Source organism: Equus caballus, chromosome 18, assembly GCF_041296265.1.
Source record: "Equus caballus isolate H_3958 breed thoroughbred chromosome 18, TB-T2T, whole genome shotgun sequence".
Lineage (NCBI taxonomy): Eukaryota > Metazoa > Chordata > Mammalia > Perissodactyla > Equidae > Equus > Equus caballus.
In genome coordinates, this window is record NC_091701.1 from 13341381 (window position 1) to 13361842 (window position 20462).

Below are 20462 nucleotides of genomic sequence, written 5' to 3' on the forward strand. Positions count from 1 at the left end.
TGATACTGATTGAATTTATTGTTTTCAGAACAGTAACAAAAAAGGATTATTTTTAAACAGCAATACACTTCCTAAGTGCTCATTACTTTTAAAGCCCACCTCTGGGAAGCCACAGAACGATCAGCAGTTACAAATCCTGACATGAAAAAGCAGAATAGATGTACACAGTTGCATCAGCACACAATTTTGATTTGGAATCAAAACTGCCCCTTGTTCATCAAAATCCTCACAGAGACGACAACCAGGGCAACGGTGAAAGGGAAAAATTGCCCATATATGGCAATCAGTTTTGACACGAGGCTCATCAATAGCCCAGCCTTTCCCAGGCACATCATTATCTATCTGATCTGCCAAATCTGATACTTAACAACATTGTCTTCAGACGAGTTGACATACCCTGGAAAAGTCTGTCTTGTAAATCACAAAGAAAGATGACAGGTTTCACAGATTTCATCAGTGATAAAAAGAAGGGAGGCATAAAGGAACAGATACTAGTATACTTACACTTCTTGACACGATGAACTCAATGAACTACACGTATTTTGAGAGGGAAAAAAAATCTCCAGACCCCAATTTTTACTGAGACCCAGTAAGAAACCACCAACTTAACCTATTTATCTCAGCTCCCAACTAAACTGAGTTTCTGAAATGTAAAGACAAATGATCAGGCAAATGTATGAACAACTGGTGGGGAAAGGTTGAATTAGGATGGCAGACTAGTCAAGCTGTAGATTCTCCCTCCTATCCCAAATCCACAGAAATAATAGCCAAAAAAAAGATTTTTAAAAAGAAAAGGAATCTACAACTATAGTGACAGATAAGGAGAAGTATCGTCAAGGACCAGACACTAGAAAGAATCCCTGAAAGCGAGAGAAGAGTTGAGAGTAGGCAGACGGAGAGAAACCACAGCTCAAAATACTCAAGGAGAGGACTTGCTGAAGATGAAGCCGGGGACATTCTAAGCTCAGGGGAGGCTGATGCTCGGAGATGGAAATATCGAGGGCAGCTGAACGGATGAGTTCGAGTAGGCTCTTGCGAAAGCAGCTATCTGGCCATTTCCTCCATACATCTACTCGTCCACCTTGAACTGGGCAGAGACAACACAGTATCCGCCCCCAGTCTCAAGTGGTAAGAGTGAGGACTAAGTTCAGAGAGGCATGACGGCACACCCAAGGCAAACAGCGGGGAGTACTCACATCTAGAGATGGGCTGGTAGGCTCATCCTGCCCTTCTCTGCAATGGCTCTTCAGAAAAGTTTAGAACTTTAGAAGAGTAATTAATATCTCAGAAAATACAAAAATGACAACATACTTCCACACAAAAAAATAAATAAATATCTTGGAAATTAGAATTGTGATCACTGACATCAAGTGATAGGCTGAACACCCAATAGATACAGCTGAGAGCAATTCACTGAGCCAGAAGATCCAGTTAAGTAATTCTTCTAGAACATAGCACAACAGAGAAAAGCTAAAGGATACACAGAAACAACAGGTGAAAGATCTCTTGAATAGAGGAATTTTAGAAGAATAGAGGGGGTGAATAAAGGAATAGTAACAGCAAAGACAGAAATAAATTGCCCAGAATTAAAGAGATATCTCTGATTGAACAGGATTAATAGAAAAAGACCCACTCAAACATGGTGTGGTGAAATTTCAGAACACCTAGGATGACGAAAAAAACTAAAAATAAATAAATATAGGAAGGGCGACAGGACTCTAATTAAAATCCCTATCTAATCAAGGCAGCTGGATAAGTATTCCACTCAAATGGTCATGAGGACCAGAGATAAGACCCTTCCTTTCCACCTGACCTCTGAGATCATTCCAGGTAACATCAACACTGATGTTAACAGCTGCTCACCCAGGCCTTGGATCTCCACTCCACTGTTATTCATCTCCACCCACAGGGGTGAACTTTGCAGACTCAGTTGTTTAGATCACACCCTGGAGCTCAAGATATGGAAATGTCCACTAAATTCTTCTCTAACTACAAACCCCAAGCCAATGACTCTTGCCATTAAACAGGGGTTTTAACCTCCTTAAGACTTGCGGTCTTCTTACTTCACCCTATTTTTCCACGCTGTCAGGTCAACACTACTGATTCAACTTCCTTCCCCAATTTGCCTGAATCCCATGGCAAATCTCTCCATCTTTCATTAGGAGCCTCCATTAATTTTCACATAGCCTTGTGCCAAGTCTACCAGTGAATTCTCAACTGGACTCAACTCACTCATTACAACTGGCCTAAACTGCTGGGCTACTGAGCCCACTCAGACACAGCACAACCATGTTGACGGGCTCCACTGCAAGCATCTGATCTCTAGTCTCACGTAGGTCCTCGATGGCCTCAAAACAGTCTGGAAATTCTTTCTTCATCTCCAGTCAGGGCCTGTGTTCCTCATAGACGCTGTCCAAATCACCACTCCTTCAAAGTTCTCTAGCTTCCCCTAGTTCTCCTCACCCACAATAAACAACTTAATGCATTCGGCTCTGCTCAAATATATTTTAAGCTATTAGTATATGACGAAATATTTTAAATATTGAGATGAAATAGGTTAGAAAAAAAATTTTTCAACAAAAAACAATCAGATATCATCTCCTTTATCTCTAAGGTTAATTATTCCCCTCAACTGCACTTCATGCTACCAATTACCCTCTGCCTGAGGCCCCCTCCGCTTTGGCTCCATCTAAATCACTCTTCTGTTTTTCCTCCCACTTCTAACCACACCCTCTTCACTTTCTTCACTAGCTTCTCTGACAACATGCCAGTGCGCCTCAGATCTCTTCTTTTCACCATAACAAGCTCCCTCGGTGATCTCATCTACTCCCACAGTTTCATTTATTACTGCCATATGTTGATGACTTCCTCATTTACATCTAATATCACAGAATCAAATATCCAACTGCTTATGACTCATCTTTACCAGATGTCCCCTACATACCTCAACTTCAACATATCAAACCAAACTCCTTAACTTTTACGCCTTCACCTACTTCTTTGCATTCTTCTTTTGGTTTATAGAAATACCACCCACCTAGCTCTCCAAAAAAGAAAAATTAAGTGACCTTTGACACCTCCTTAACCTTCACACTCAAGTCACCAAGTTCAGATGATTTCATCTAAAACATATCTCAGCAAGCCCCTCACACTTCATTTCCAAAGTCCCCATATCTCTCTCACCTAAACCCTCCCCTTATCTTACATGTATCTACCTGTATCCAGGAGCAGCAATCCAGGGGGCACATGAGAATCACCTGGGGTACTTAGGAAAATCCTAACACTCAGGGCACACCCAAGACCACTTAGATTAAAACCTCTGGGGGTGAGATCTAGACACCAGCATATTTTTACAAGTCCTCACATGATTCCAATATGCAGCCAGATTTAAGTTTTTTTCCAGAATTGAAGAAATGAGCCCACAGCTTGAAAGTGCATATTGAATACCAAGCAAAGGAAAAAAGTAATAACAAAGCTAAAACTAAACAAGTCAAAGTGAACTGAATAACCGTGAAGATAGAGAGAAAATCATGTAAAAGCTCCTGGAGAGAAAAGGCAGACTGTCTACAAAGGAAAGAAAATAACACTAATAGCAGACTTGTCGTCTGCAACATTAGATGACATAAGACAATGAGTTAAAAATCTTCAAAGTGATAGGAGTCGGGGGGACACTGTGAACCTAGAATTCTATGTCCTGCTAAACTGTTCTTCAAGAATGAAACAGACTTTTTCAGACACACAAAACTAAGACTCTACTATTCACAGACCATCACTAGAAGAATTACTTTAAAAAGACTATACTTCATTATGCAGGTAAGTGAGGAAAGAAGATTAAAGAGGTATTTAATGATACTGACCAAGTCTGGTTGCACCTAGAAAATACAAGATGTGTGAATGTCCGCATGACTGAGAGGTTCCAATGACCTTAATGAAAAATAGTTCAGTGCAAACAAATTTTATAACAAAAGTATTAGCAGGGTTCTGGCTAGTTAATTTTAATTATTTTCTTGTGCTTTTGTAGAATTTAGTCTCAGTTTTCAACTGTTCAATTTCTATAATTTTAAATAATAAAAGGAAGGAAGCACTGCCAATATAGCAATGTTAAAAGATGTTCACCACTTTCTCCCACTGCAAAAAAATAGATGTAATATATTTACATACTTTCAACATAGCAAAACAATTATATTTTTGTCATAAATATGTTTTCTTGTTTTCTAGATGATCTGAAAATAATTTAACAACTCCAAAATTAGAATCATTCAATTCCTGAAATAGTAAACTTAGTTCCCTTTTATTATTTTGTAGTAAATCCAACCATATACGTTAATTTTATTAAATTAATTCTCAGCATTATAAGATTTACCATGAGGAAGAAAAAAAGACTCTTAACCAAGATGATAATTATATATTTAATACATCTTGCTTTTAACAGCAATTTTCAAAGTAAACACATCATAGATCTTATAACTTAAAGATTTATAGTGCTTACAAAGTTGATTCTAAAAATATACCTTATTTGTTCTATATGAATAACATTATCTGGAAGGTAGAATAATAAATTATAGTAGTATGTTTACCACCACTATAGTTAAGATTGTATACACATATTCAATATGAAATCCTCTCAGAATTTCCACACTTTCAGCCTTAAAACGTAAAAACAGATTAAAGTTTGGCATATGAGATCTCAGCCTGACAGCAATGGTTTTAAAACCGAAAATTTAAAAATATCTATTTGACATATTAAGAAAGCACTGACACATGCACATACATATATACATATACATTCTCTCTCTCTCTCAGTCCAGCATAGCGCACGCACACACACCCAGAGTAAGCAGAAGATTTCACCCTTGTGTATCAGACAATTGCTATCAATCTCAAAAAATAAAAATTGGGAAAAAAGTTAACTAAGGATATGTTTAAACCATACTTAAAAGGCTCTACTTGTTAGAAAACTGTTATCAAGATCTTTAAAATGTACAATATGCCATCTCAATACAGTCTTAAACAGGCTTGAACTATTCACTAATGGGCATACAAATTCATACGAAATTATGTGCCCATCCATCCCTGGATGGCATTCCATTGACAACCAGTCATATGACCCAGCCCAGCCAAAGTGGTTTGCTTTATAGAACCCAAGAGATGACAGAACCTAAGAGAATTAGAAACTTCATTTTGATCTGTTTGGGGTTTCTTATGTGTTCCATGTGCAAAAGTAGTGGAATACTGTATTGCAAAAGACAGTTAATATCACTAAACACTTTGTGGCACTACAGAAGATCATTTTGTATTTCTAAAACATATTTATTCTGGTTATATAGAAACTAACCACACATTAGGGCACACATAACTCACACTGCTGTGATTAGAAAAGTAAAAAGGCACAACAGTAAGTGAGAGAGAATATACCAGCTTTTCAGTTGCTTTTTTTTGGCTTTCCTCTTATTTTATTCCACTAAGTTTATAAATTGTTCAAAGCATTCTTATACTTTGCATGACAACAACAGAATATTTTGGCACATCAACATTGTGATACAATATATGGTATGTTTAAAAAATTAATTTAAAAATTTCCTCTATTAATCAACATGTTTTTTAATGTAATGCATATATATTTTACAATTATTTAAGTCAAATACACAAAGGTTTGTAACTGATTTACAGATGAAGCAATCACAGATTGCAGTAATATATGCACATGTGTGTGTATATGTACATGTACATACATATTCACACACATACCAATCAAGGGAAAACTGCATCCTGGCAATTTTACAGTCCGAAGTTTTGTTGGTATAAATCATTTACATGCCTTTTTCATCTTGTTTTTCTGTACAAAAGATATATTTTTGCCTTCTTCATTCCTGATGAGATTTTTCTGCAATAACTTTACATTCATACTGTAAAAATTAAAAGGTTAAAAGATTAACAGAGTATGGCTTATTTTGAGTAGCAATTTCCAAATAAACTAAAAAAGTCTAAAATTTAATGCTTTATTAATATATGCCCATATTATTTCCTCATAGAATCTGAGAGTTACACAACTACTAGGATTAAATGAGAAATGTGATAGGGTAAAAGAAAATTCACATTCTAGAAGTGAAAGAGACATAGCCAAAAAAAGGGAAAAAATGAGGTTTCTGCACAACAAGCAAACGATAACAGTGCATGATTCAGATCAATCCTACAGTATAAAAGGAAGCAAAATAGCTTTCTTTGAGTGCTCAGTAAGGTGGTTCGGCAAAGCAAAGGTCACGAACTTAAGGACAGGACTGATATAGTAAACTCAGATAAGATTTTTTCAACTCACTTTACAATTTAAAGGAAAAAATCTATTACATTAACAAAAGTTCCTGGTCAAAATAATGTTTTAAAAGTACAGCTATAGGGGCCAGCTCAGTGGCGTGGTTAAGTTTGCAAGCTCAACTTCAGCAGCCCAGCGTTCGCAGGTTTGCATCCAAGGCATGGAACCACACACTGCTCATCAAGCCATGCTGTGGTGGTGTCCCATATACAAAATAGAGGAAGATTGGCACAGATGTTAGCTCAGGGCCAATCTTCCTCACCAAAAAATAATACATAAATAAAAGTACAGCTGTAAAAAATGTACATCCACAATTCAAAATAAAGGAAACTGCTGTGGCCTCTGAATGTTACTCCCTGACCCTCATCATCTATGACTGGAGTTATCAACAATGTCCTCTTACTTCTTAACAAAAATGATCAAACATCTTGACTTGCTGAAGATAGTCCTAATTTCTATCTATTGTAGCAACATAGTTATTAACAGTGTCTCTTTTCACTTTTAAAGTTGTCCCTTTCTAATGGAGTAGAAATCTACAGACTAGTTAAAAAAAAAAAATTGGAGGATAAATCATAGCGCCCTATCCATAACACACTTTAGCTTTCTATCTAGTGCTTCCTTCAACTTTTAATACACTTGTGATTAAATTCTTCCAAATGATTTATCTCAATGGAATTGCAAAAGAGAAAAAGAAGGACTACTATTTAGAGAAAACTTATCTTACATCTCAGTAACAGAAAAGTTAGTAAATAATCATCAGCTTACCATTGCCAGTTGCCGACCAATGTTTCCCATTGTTATGCCTCCAGCAAAAAATATACATGGTAACCAAGAACGAACATAGAGAAAATCTGGAGATGTATATCTGGAACAATAAAAATGTTTTTAACAAAATCTGGAGATGTATATCGGCAACAATAAAAATGTTTTTAACAAGCCACAGAGGAAGTACAATGACACTTATTAAGATAATTACAATGGAAATAAATTACTCTGTACATTAAAGTGGTTCACCCAATTTTAAAATCTGAGTTCTGAATTCAGTTTTCATTTATTTATTTTAGCAAACAAGCACCAAAACGAATACTTACTGATAAACACCATTATAGACCAGCAGTTGAGTGACCAAGGTTGCCAAGAAAGCAATTCCTACTCCAAGGCCAAAACCACTTCTAGATCTATCAAAAGTCCACCACAGGCCAATGGAGAGTGCGGCCAGGGTGAGAGACAGCTGTATGTTGTTATCAAAATCCACTTTCTGAGAGCAGTGTTAAAGAGTCATAGTAAAACTTGCAATCGAATACTATCACCCGTCCACTTTTCTAAACTAAGAGATGTTGCTGTTGAGAAGTGAATTGATTGCTTATTCTAGGATGCATTCAGTCTTTTAACACAACGTATGACACTCGGTGGGATTAAAACTGTCTCTGATATTCACTAAAGGTACAGAGAGGGCACGATATTTCATTAATAGATCCTACCAACCGGTAATTCCTCAAAAAAAAAAAAAAAACAGCACTCTATATACATTCCCAATTATAGGATCACCCCCATTATTTGAGAAATACTTTCTTTGCTAAAAATGTAACTGGAAGCCTCAGAACACAAGTATTGCTAAAGAAACATACTTTTGCTGAAAAGGAAACCAATATTACTTCTCAAACAGGTTCAGAATTACTTGAGAATCATACAGGAACTTGAAAATAGAAGAGTTGACAGCTATTTAACAGGGTACCACATTCTCTATATGATTTACTGACAGACACATTTTATAATAATGCAGTTCAGAAACAAGAGTACCAAGGACACAGTACCCGTTTCTATTATGTCAACTGTTCTAGTTTTAATTTGTTGAGGATAAAGCCTTGAAGTGAACATTATCTTGCAACCTGCCAAGCTATTTTGGTGCCTGAGACTTTCTGGTATAGGACAGTTTGCTCAAATGATATTTTATTTCCGTCACCTACTTAAGCATCTATTCACAAACATACAGCCCTTTTTCTACTCCAAAATCTCTGGGCAAAAGGAAGCTTTACAAATTCAATTTTCTCATTTCTTTGCTAGAGGATTACACTAAAGGAATTAATTTCAAGTATCATTAAAAGGGCATTATCTATGTCCCAAAGGCCACATCTTGGCTCTATATCCAGTTCTCCAGGGGAGACTACATATCTTGCCCAACTAACCGGCCATGCTGCAACTACAGAGAAGAGAGCAGAAGTTCAAAACATGCATATAAAACCGTTTCCCACTTCCTTTAACACCCTGTTACCCCCATTCCCCCTCCCCTACCTAACCAGCTGGGATCCTGAACACCCGGGTTGCTTACTTCTCAGCATCTCAGGGCTGTTGTGGGCTCTCAAGGTCATTCCTTGCTTAGACTTGATTTATCAAAAAACCTGTATTTTATGGGTATGCTTTCTGGAAAAGTTTTTCTTATTCTTTAGTAGGCATTATACCTAAGGCTCCAAAGAAAAGGTTATAAGCTCTGATTTCCCTAAGCAATAAACATTCTTGTAAAGAACAGAATTTGATATTAACTGAGTTCTACCTTTGCTAATTAAATTAACTTCATTAAGAATCAGAGCAAAATAAGGAGGCTTCCAGGGTAAACAGGTAAAATACATCAATCTTAAAAATAGTACCACGTGATTTTCTAAAATCTAAATAACCTAATATTAAAATGTTCTAAATTTTGTACCATTTTGAATTTTGTGTAAAGGATGAACAGAATAGCTAAGATTGCAATATTTAACTATTTCGTTGAGAAAGAAAGAAAAGAATGACCAAAGCAAAAAATTTTAATTAGATATATGAAGTTTTTTAAATTCCAGAAGAAGCTATTTAAACTTCTCTATTTAAAAATACCTGAAATGAGGGCTGGCCCAGTGGCACAGCACTTAAGTTTGCACGTTCTGCTTCGGCAGCCAGGGTTCACTGGTTTGGACCCCAGGTACGGACCTACATATCGCTTGGCAAGCCATGCTGTGGCAGGCATCCCACATATAAAGTAGAGGAGGATGGGCATGGATGTTAGCTCAGGGCCAGTCTTCCTCAGCAATAAAAGAGGAGGATAGGCGGCAGCTGTTAGCTCAGGGCTAAACTTTCTCAAAAGAAACAAAAATACCTGAAATGTTTGGGATAGAAAGGTCTAAACGACTAGACAGGGAGGAATTTACACACTTGTGGGCTCCTGTGCAGGAGAATGAGCTGGTCCTAGACTTGAGTCAGGATCTCTGGGGTCTATCTCAGTTCCGTCACAGCCTCGAGGTATGAATGACTTAGCAAAGTACCTAATCTCTCTAGCTTTCATGTGTCTTATTACTTTTACAAAGAAAATGGGGAACTAGGTGATTTCTAAGTTTTCTTCCAGATTTCTAAGTTTTCTTCTATGAGTCTATCTTTTTAAGCCCTCCTAACCGCTAGATTTGTTTGTTATATAATGTTAAATCTCAAAGATTTCACCAAAATACACATACTGGGAAATTCTTTAATATAAAAGGAAACGGAAAATCAAAATAACAGCCACTGAGAGACTTCCAAATTCACAGATCTCCAAGGACCAGCACAACTGGGAACAGAAAGACAGATGTGTTTTCAGAATCTAAGACTCTGCCACGTTCCTTGGTTTCTCTTCCCAAGCTTCTCCAAAACACCTCAATACTTTCTGTAAAAGACACAGGAATCTATGTGCCACATGAGCCACCCTCCCTCCAGCTAACTGCCAGGCCTGAGCCCAGTGCAGAGTTACAAGAGGAAACCCTGGGCAGCCTGACTCACACTCGTACTCTACCCAGTACCAAAGGCTCCTGTCACCTGGACTCTCTAAGTCATAACTTTCAGAAAAGAGAAGACTGAACTAGCATTTCCCAGATCCCCTTCTACAAAAGAAGTTGGTGGTGGGGGAGAAGAGGAGAGGAAGTAAGGAGAATGGAAAGATGAAGAGCTTATGACAGCAAACACATTTGTTCTAGGGGTGGACATTTTTTTCTGGGGGTAGAGGAGTAGAAGGCAGAGGGAAAGGGAAATTGAGGCTACCTTATCCTTCCAGCTAGGACACTATAAAAACACTCCATTAATCACTAAATAAAATGTCAGAATCCTTAAACGATTAAGCTTTAAAAATATGTACCTTAGGAAAAAAAGTTCTTTTTAGCCAAGATCTAAGCTGGATATTTCTACTTAGGCCACCTTTAAGAACATTTATGTGGTTTGATGGTGTTGATTAAAACCAATAAATGACTGTCTACCATTTAAAAATAAATTATAGGTTCTTTAAATTAAAAACAAACAAAATAACCAGCACCTGAAGCCACCAGATGTCCTTACTGGCAAATCTTAAATGAAGAAACAAAAGAAGAAAGAAATCCTTTGAAAATGTACCTCTTTCAATCTTAGAGTTAACAAAACTATACAGAAGTAACTAAGTAACCCAATTTAAGGAAAACATGTAAATTTCTTAAATATGCAAAGTTTCTAAGTAGTATGAAAACTAGGGATTGGAATGAAAGGCTGTACCCCACACTGTAATTGCATAGCTGCTGCTGTGATGTTTCAACAATACGGCACACATTCTTTCTATGAGTAAGTGGGCATATCACACTTTGACAACAGCGAAGTTGCAAGGGACTGTTTAACCTTTGGTTTGTCGGAAGCTGCTTTGTTATTACACATTTCATTACAGCAGAAAGGATACAGCGCTGGCATGATTTATACCAACAAAGACGGCTACACACCGCATTACACTGGACCACTCTCTTTTAAATTTATGTGGTTCTCCTAGATGCCTGTCAATGCAGGGGTATAATAACCCAATCACAGCTGTGGAAAAAAGAGAAAAAAATTAAGTTGTCTCCAATGCTCTGGCAAATCTTAAGCTAAAAGAGTCTACTACAATCACCATGACGTTGGAAAGATTCTTTAAAAAAGCTCTTCAAGTTACTTGACATCAATTGCTGAGATTTGTAAACTTACCTCCCAAAAGAAAAAAACGATGAGGATAACACCACTGAAGAAAGCACTGTAAATGATTACAACAGTATTCTAAATTATAACTGGCAAAACACTGTTTCAGTGAATGATTCACAATTTAGCAGATTGGACTCGATGACTCATGCTACTTTTCCACTACTAACATCTCTGAGACTTGAAAAGCATTAAACCAGCTGGCAGTTAAGCAATGTTCTCTCTAGGCTATATAACCATGAAACATGCTATTAAACGCCACAAATCTCAAGAAAGACTAGCAGCATAAACATGTACAAGAAGCTCGTCATACACACAATGCTCAGAGGCCATGGCTGTCCTGTCGTCTAGACCATCCCTGCCCCTCCCGCCTGTCTCAGGCTCCCAGCCCAGCACTCCCTTGCACCTAGCCCTCTAACGAGACTCTAGGTTACACTGTCAGAGCAGGGAAACTCGCAACAGAAATCAACATGCAACACTCATTCCGCACATAAGAAAAGCAGAGGAAACATAATCTATAAGAATTATAAATTTTTGGTTAGAATTTAAATTCACTGTTAAAAGATAGAAAGAAATGATTTTAGTACATTTCGTAGTTCTGGAAAGAACATCTTGAATACTAACTGTGTAATTAATTATGAATATATGCAAAATGTCTATGATTGATACTCATAATATTGTCACCCAATTATGAACTTAAATAATTGTCAAACCTAACATTTTATTCATTTAGTGGAAGAAGACTTTAAATGCTAAGTTAGTTATAAAAAAAATAAAAAGACTATTTAATGAACCAAAGCATTCTTCAACAAGTTAAAAGGAAAACGCACAGATTAAATTTAACAGGAAATAGCTAGGCAGTTTTGCTTTGCTAATCTTCCTAAAAACAGAAGAGTTATGCTCTCATTAAGTAATAAGGACACAACTGTTCCATCAGCTGAAAAGCACATTTAAAATGTCCAATACTGCCTACGATGTATCGTGAAATTATTGTACCAAAATCTAAGTGGTTGAAGACCAGAAACCCCCGCCTGGTCTGGTATTGGCTAGCTATATCTCACAAATGACACACTCAATCTTCAAGGAGAAATGGAAATTAATAAATATTAAAAATCACTGGTTGGCAGAGCAATGGAGCAGCATTAAAAGGAGGTGCCTGGCCACCCCTCCATTTGGAGGTAAGCTGCTGCAATGACGGATGCATTTTCTAATCCACAAAACTAAAAGCGCTCTTTGGAGTCAGGCTTTTGCTGAGTACAGATGGTTGCCAGGCCATCAAGAGATTAACAACAAATTTCAGCCATGCAGAGTTGCAACAACTATGACTAAATTTAAAAGTTTCACACTATATTCCTATTTCAAAGGCTCTGCTCTAAAATCCTGAGCTTAACTGACAGCACTTCCAAATTTCTACAAAATTAAAATGGCAACAAGTATGCTTAACAGTTGAAACATATCTAAATGAATATTACCTCTTTTTTTTCTGTCAAGGGGTCACGATACTAACACGATACTAACAGCTCATGTGTCATTCTTCTCTCTCTCCTCCCTTTGCCTGTTGCTGAGTAAAACCAACTAAGATCAGGCATTCCAAGTCAATTTTCCTCAGCAGCTGATGCCACAGGTAAAGAATTATCACATAGAGAATACTGACATGTGTGGGCAAAGATATAAATAAGTAAAATTGACTATATTTGTATGCATGTGATGTCAGACTCACAAGTGAGAGACAACTGAGGAGGGAAAGCAAAAACACAGAAAGGAATTTAAACTGCCACGCTGCCAACCTTGGGATGTGCCAATAAAAATCAAATGCATTGAGTATGCATGGTTCTCACTTGCTCACTGAGAGGGAGAATTCAAGGAAGGTTGTCACTTCCCATTAAACGTCTTCTTTCTTCCCTTTAAATAAAGGCACGGCAGAGGCTGAGAGCAGTATCCACCGCACAGTGAGGCTCCACTGATGGAGAGCACAGCAGAGGTATGTCTGGGCTGCTTTGCCTGTCTCTACTTTCTTATTTTAACAAGAGAGACTGTTAAAATCATGCCTGTGTAGAACCACATGCAAACACCGTCCTGCTTAATCAGATGGTTCTCTGACCTGAAATCACCTTTCTTGATATATATTTAAGCTATTTCTCAGGGACAAGTTACAGCCTACCAAGACAGAAAACAAAAGAAGTTTGTAAAACACCAATATTAAGGTATCACTTTTTCATGGTAGAGTGCTTAATGCAGTGGTGCACTGAAAGGAGCAGTGAAATCGAACCCTTTGCAAGGAAAAGGGGCTGAAAAAACAAAACCACTGAATTAGATCTCCTTTCATGGAAACTACTACAGGATAGGCAATGTTTCATTCCACAGCTACTTAAGCTCCCACAGTGTGTCCGGTTCTTGATATTTGCTGGGGATTTAAAAAGAAAAAGGAGTAAGATATGATCCCGGTTCCAAAGTGACCACAGAAACAACTAAATACAGTGGTATGTTAAGGGTAGCACTGACAGGGCCGGGAGGGGCCCAGTCTTCTCCCGGCAAGTGCTGAGGGGAGGTGGGGTGCTGGGGTGTCGAGAAAGCTTTAGAGAAGAGGTGACCCTTGACGCAGGAGCATTCAGTAGGCGAGTAGTGTAGAAAGGGCTTTCTAATCAAAGGGAAGCATCTGAGGAAAAGCTTGGACAATGGAAAACACCAGAATCACCTGGAAACTGTAAGGTTTAGGTAGAAAGGGAATTGCAGGGTCCAGAAAGACTCCAAGGAAGATAATAGCAAGCAAGGGTCATACCACAGAGACATTACCCTGCAGATACTAGGGAATCAGAAAAATGATGCTATCGTATTTGTACTGGGTAGAGAGGCAATCGCTCTCCCAGCAATGAGTGCACGACACGACAGGGGTTAGGGGACTGGGTGGAGAAGGTACAAAATGAGAGGCAGAACAAGAAAAGATGGAAAATTCCAAGCAGAGTGGTTGAGAGCCTGGACTAAGAAAGAGACAGAAGAAAGATGTAAAACTTGGAAACTGGATGTGGGAGGTGAGAGAGGGAGGGGTCTTCAGGGCTCTCCAGAAATTGCGCAATTGACTGCATGACTAAACAGCAAAGATTTTCTTTTTCTTTTTAAATTAGATATTAGTTTCATAGATATGGACACAATCTGGTTACCTATGATTTTTTTCTTTTTTTTTTTTGTGAGGAAGATTGGCCCTGAGCTAACATAAGTTGCCAATCTTCCTCTTTTTACTTGAGGAAGATTGTCACTGAGCTAACATCTGTGCCAATCTTCCTCTATTTTGTATGTGGGATGCCACCATAGCATGATTTGATGAGTGGTGTGTAGGTTTGAACCCACAAACCCCAGGCCACCAAAGAGGAGTGCGTAAACTTAACTGCTATGCCACTGGGCCAGCCCTACTTGTGATTTTTGAGTCAACTTCTCTAGTTATTTTATCCACACAATGATGGTTGTCTTTCTTTCTCGTATTTATTCTTCAGAAGGTTTCCTTTGTGGTCTTTAGTCACATTCAAGAGGTTTCTAACTCCAATTCTAATGTACTGCACATATAAGGAAGTTCATCAACCTGAAACACCAGCCGTTATTACACTAAAAATAGACAAGTAAGAAAAGGAAAAGGGAATCAAAAGAAATTTACCCGACTTCTCTGCTAGTCCCTCCAAAAGCACCACGAGCAAATTTTCCAGCACTACGCATTACCGAAAGAGAGAGCAAATAACCAGGGGCCCTTCTTTCTACGTGCAGAAAGTGGTGATTCTGGAGAACTTCCAGAAGGCAGCTGCTCAGTCTATGAGTATTAGTCAGAAAGGAAAATCAAAGGGCAAAATTATCGGTTTTTCTGATTTAAGATGGCTAAGAGCCTAGAGCTTTGAAAATATGTACCAACGCATAAACACAAAAACATACACATACTACAGACACACGCAAACTCGTACACTCTATGTTTCTTACATCATTTACTTTTTTTCCCCCCGAATATTCCCCCTAAAATTGGGAGGGGGGACAAAAAGCAATTATCCAAGAATCCATTTTCCATTTTGGCAACTTTCACAAATCTGCTATCTTCACCCTCCTCTACTAAACACCACGACTTACCCAACAAAATCAGTAGCAGAATTAACTGGAATCTAGATTTCCTACTGCCTCTCTACTTCCATTTCCCCAGGCATAGCTCATGGAATGCACTGCTTTTAGAAGAAACACTTAAGCCAGAAATGTAAATGCAAATCCCCCAAACGAAAACGTATGAGGTAAAGTTTGTAACTGCGCTAAATCTAGCAGTTGGGAAAAGGAAGGAAAGTAGGGACAAAGTGAAAGAAAGGTAGTATTAACTTTAGGAATTTTCCTTCCCAAGTGTGAGTTTGTGGCAAAAGTGCCCACATCACAGGGATAGATGTGGCCCCTGTTCCTTTCCATGATGGAGGTACAATGAAACCTCAGCTAAGTTCTCCTGCCCCAGCCCAGAATGTGCACCACATGCCAGTGTATTTCATCCTAGCCTGCCACTTAGTCTGGGGACTCTGAAAGAGGCAGTCTCAGAGGAGGAAGTGTGAGTAGCTCCCTGTCCCCTTCCTCAGCATGTGACACCTGACCTAACCGCACCGTTCACTGGCTCTGGACCCTGGGCTCACCAGTATTCTCTCTTATCTCAATATCCTCATCCCCCCAAAACAGGCACCATCCCAAACATCTCACTCCCAAAGTGGCCCTGCAGATCCCTGGGGTTAAGGGGTGTGCCCAGCACATTAGTAGACATTCAATACGTAAACAGTTTCCCTCACTTGATCTTCCTTTTCTCTTCTGAAAAGACATGCTCTCCCAAGTCTCCAAAAGCTTCTATTAGTAGCCAAACAGCAGCTATACCATACGAGAAAAGAAACAAAGAACTAGAAGAAGATGGTGGGAAAACTTTATTTTACTCTTTTGAATTTAAAGGAAAATACATGAGAACTAGTAGATACAAGAGAGAACGATAAAACATAATTTATGCTTTCTTCTCTTTGTCCATTTGGACTATTTGGACTATTCTCTCGGGGAATGTAATAACCTGAGAGAAACAAGAATCATTGCCTTTACAACTTTTCTTCTAATGTGAATCTTGTAAGAGAGACATCAATATATAAACCACACTGAAGCTTTACCACAACAACGCCTTTCTTTTCATGAATGGGATTATGCAATTGTCCAACAGCCTTCACAAGGTCATTCTAAAATGTCTCTCACCTAACTCCTCACTCTTCAAGCTCCAGCTCTAGGATGTAAGTCAGGAAGGATCTACATTCTAACGTAAGGTATTCATGTATATTAAGTCAGAGACACCAAATGGATGTTCCAAAAAGCAGTTTTCTCCCTCAATGAGAATACTCTTCTACCACATAATTATGACTTCCTTCTATTACTTTATGACACAAAATATTTCAAATCTACTGGTCTCAGTCATTAGAAAAAGCTAAAGAACTATCCATTATGGAAGCTCAGCATCAATAAGGCATTCTGGAATGCTCCACTTTATCCATTACACACTGTCCACCAAGAAAGATAAGGTGTAAATAACAGGATAATGATTTTAAGCAAAGGGAACCTACCTATTAATCTCTTCAAGTATTTATTATTCTTAAGGTACATCTAAAAACAACATACTAAGGAAAAAAGCATATACAAAAAAATAACAATATGAAGCTTTAAACTTGAATAAAACTATTCTATCTTTCAAGTTTTTATCTACTTCAAAAACAAGATCATAAGACGTACATCAAACCCTTAAAACCAGACAGTGATGATGATCATCAAAACAAAATAAGACTTACGTGAGATGGTGTGAAGAAAGGACAAAATTAAGAAGTTAAAAGCCTCATCCCTAAGAGAATCAGGATTTTTAGGATTAAATTTTTAAAGTTCATAGGTCAGATAGAAATCAGAGACAAGAGTACATACTTTATGATTCCATTTGCGTTACATTCTGGAACAGGCAAAAATAATCGAGTGACAGAAAGATCAGTGAAAGCCTGAGGCTGGGAGTGGGGAAGAGACTGCAAGAGAGCATAAGAGAATCTGTGGGTGACGGAAGCGCTCTACAGCTGGATCGTGGTGGTGGTTACACGACTTGACTGTACGCCTTTGTGTTAGCTCATCAAACTGTTGATTGAAAACAGGTCCACTGTACCGTATTGAAGTTATATCTCAATAAAGCTGATTTTTAAAAAAAGTATTGCTCAGACAACAGACACACTCATTTACCCCACTTCGTTTTAAGCATTACAAAAACAACCTACACATACCTGAAGCTGTGCCACAGCACGGTGGTACCCACCATGCTGAAGAAAAGATGCTTGCAATCACGTCAGGTGGAAAGAGCGTCACATTTCTCTGAATCTGAAGTAAATTTAACACTAATGCAAGAAACACTCCGATAAAAAACAGCACTACTCCTCGAATCATCAAGTTCACACTCCGGCTAGTGACAGATGAAATATAGGGGCCACACTTCTTGGGCCCAGGTGACTCTGTCTCTCCTTCTGCCATTGTTTCATAAGTTCAGTAAGCTGCCAAAAAAAGGCTTCCCAGCTGAAAAGCCAACTGTCTGTGGATCAAAGCAGACTGGCGTTTCAACAGTACTGCATCTCGTCCTAAAACAGGACCTACCAGAAACCCTGCAAGAGATAAGAAAAAAGAAATGAATGTTTGCCTCATAAACGATTATATAACTTTCCTGATATCAATAGTAATTAATTTAAAAGGACAAATAATGAAATGACAAGTTTATATAGTTATTTAAACTAGTTATTTACTGACTAAGAAGTGGTTTAAAACCATTTTTATATGCATGATGTAATAAAAAATAAAGTGCTATACTTATATTTACTAGGACAGAATAAGTGACCTAAGAGACTTCAAGGTCAGAATAATAGTAAAAATAGCTTGCCTCACTCAGAGAAAAGCAGAGCAGGTTATCTGAGGCACTTCCACCAGAATCTGGAAGATCAAAATCCAGGTTTCTGTTTCTTCTACCTAAATCTCCAAGCCCATCAGTTACAAGAGAAGGACTCGGAGATTTAGATAGAAATCTTTATACTTAACAGAAAATAAATAGATTTATACTTTACAGAAAATTAACATACTTTGACAGAAAATGTGGTATTGTTCAAAATAAAATGTGACTTGCTCATGAGGATGACCTCCACAGGGGAACAAAATGACCCGTTTTAATGCTTATATATTCGAAGCTTTGCACAAAAGCGTCTTTCAAAAAACAGACCATCCCCCAACTCACCTACACAAACACCAAGCACAGAAACCAGACCTGACCTGCTCTCCCCAGGGCCATAGCTGCGTCCCACCCTAGCCTTGACCCACTTCACCCTTGCTGCAATCATGGCAGCTATTGTGAGAAAGCCAGAGTAGGAAGTGGAAGAAAGGAAGCTAAGAAAATGAAGAACCACCTAATGGCTAGATTCTAAGGAGTTTTACCTGCACGGCTCTTGACTCCTAAAATCTAGAACTTAGCTAGTACAGTCAGTCTAGGTATTCATTCACTCCCCTAACCAAAGTGATCTTTCCTTTGTGTGTGTTTGTTTATGACAAACAGCATTTGAGGCTTTCCACGAGCTGTTCTATGCCCCTGATATATGGTAACTCATTTAACTCTCACAATGACCCTAAAAGGTAAGTACAATTATTGTGTCCATTTTACAGATGAGGCAGAAAAGCAAAGAAAGGTTAAGTCACTTAACCAAGTTTACACCTCTAGCAAGAGAGATTCAAATCCATGCAGTCGGGCTCCTAAGTCCTCATTCTCACCATGACGTGCAGCTCCCAAACTATCACCTATTATTCTATGATTTTCTATAAATACTAACATTTGTTAAATGGGAAAATACTATGTAGACTAGACTATTTTTGTAACTTATTTTTATCCCACTCAACAATAATACACCTTGGGCATCACTGCAAGTCAGTACATAAATGATATTTCCTTTGAATCTCAAAGTCGTTTCTTCACAACTTCAGCATGGCACTTCTCACAGCTACCTTAACAATGAGACAGAGTTGCTATATGGATTGTAAACTTTTTACGTAGGTCATATTCACTATCAAGTGTCCACGGTGCCTACATCCTCAAAAAGGTGCCTGTCTATCCCAGAGAGGGCTCTACAAATTCGTAATTGCTTAAACTGGTTAACTCTTTCTGAATCAAACCATACTGGGTTGTTAAGCAGGCCTTTGGGAAAGCAAACCTAACACTTAATCATCATTTAAAATACATTTCCTCTGAGTTTCCAAGTTTTAAACTACCTTACAAATGAATCTGAAACAAAACCCAAGTGTAAATGGGGTGGGGTGTTGACTTTAGAAATAATCAGTATGAAAATGAGACTATTTGTGAGTACTAGTAACTTTCACAGCCTATCAGTTTCACGTGATAAACACAGACAACAGACTTTTTTTATTGCCTCTGCCACACCCAAAGCTCTGTGCCCAACACTCAAGGGGGGAATTCTGTCCTCAAGCTAGTCCTCCCAAACCTGCTCAGCCTCTAGCATAACTGAGCCCTGCAGCTTAGAGGACTAGAGAAAACAGTACATATTACAGCTGATTCATGGGAAAACATGCTCTAAACACCAACTGTAATACCCAGAAAATATCTCCTCCCAACCTGGTCTTGCAGACTACTCCTTGCTGTCGTATCCAGCACGTCAGCATTTCATGTGTTCTGGTCCCTTTTAGCAAAGTCTTCAGTAGCTACAGAATTCTTCTTCATCATCATCATGACTATTGATATAGCACCCATCTAGGGACAGCCTACTCCATGCCAGACATATAGTAGCACTAATCTTCAAGATAATCCTAAAGGTAGATATAATCATTCTCATTTTATAAATAAAGTCACTAAGTCAAAGAGATTTAGCAACTCACTTATGTCAAATGACATGTGATATTAGAACTGGAATTTTACCTTAGGCTTGACTGATTGCACACCCCTCCTCTTCCTTCTAAACCTTGTGTCCCACTCCAGCCCAACTACTCAGACTTCTTTTTTGGCACATGGTCTATAGAAGAGGATTTTGTATTGAAAAGATTGGTGGACAATGGAAAACGATCTCAACTGTAATATGTTCTCAAGGTACTGAGGCCAAAATAAGTAGGTGACTATATAATGGCACAAAGACCAAGAGAATAA

At 38.2% G+C, this 20462-nt stretch overlaps 1 protein-coding gene across 24 annotated transcripts in view; it reads right to left on the bottom strand.

Annotated features, from left to right (window-relative positions):
* INSIG2 (insulin induced gene 2) overlaps positions 1–20462 on the bottom strand; it is a 25330-nt gene continuing 4868 nt past the window's right edge. For 13 of the 24 annotated variants that reach the window (XM_070240698.1, XM_070240707.1, XM_001488083.6 and 10 more), the window contains 5 exons: positions 17563–17934; positions 11007–11131; positions 7402–7568; positions 7076–7175; positions 1–5906 (listed from right to left, as the gene is read on the bottom strand). In XM_070240698.1, the coding sequence (XP_070096799.1) occupies positions 5865–5906; positions 7076–7175; positions 7402–7568; positions 11007–11131; positions 17563–17806 (678 nt within the window). In that variant the 5' untranslated portion in view covers positions 17807–17934 and the 3' untranslated portion in view covers positions 1–5864. Of the gene's footprint in view, positions 5907–7075; positions 7176–7401; positions 7569–11006; positions 11132–17562; positions 17935–19937; positions 20129–20462 lie in introns of all 24 variants that reach the window. The other 11 variants (XM_070240705.1, XM_014732432.3, XM_070240700.1 and 8 more) reach the window with 2 other exon arrangements.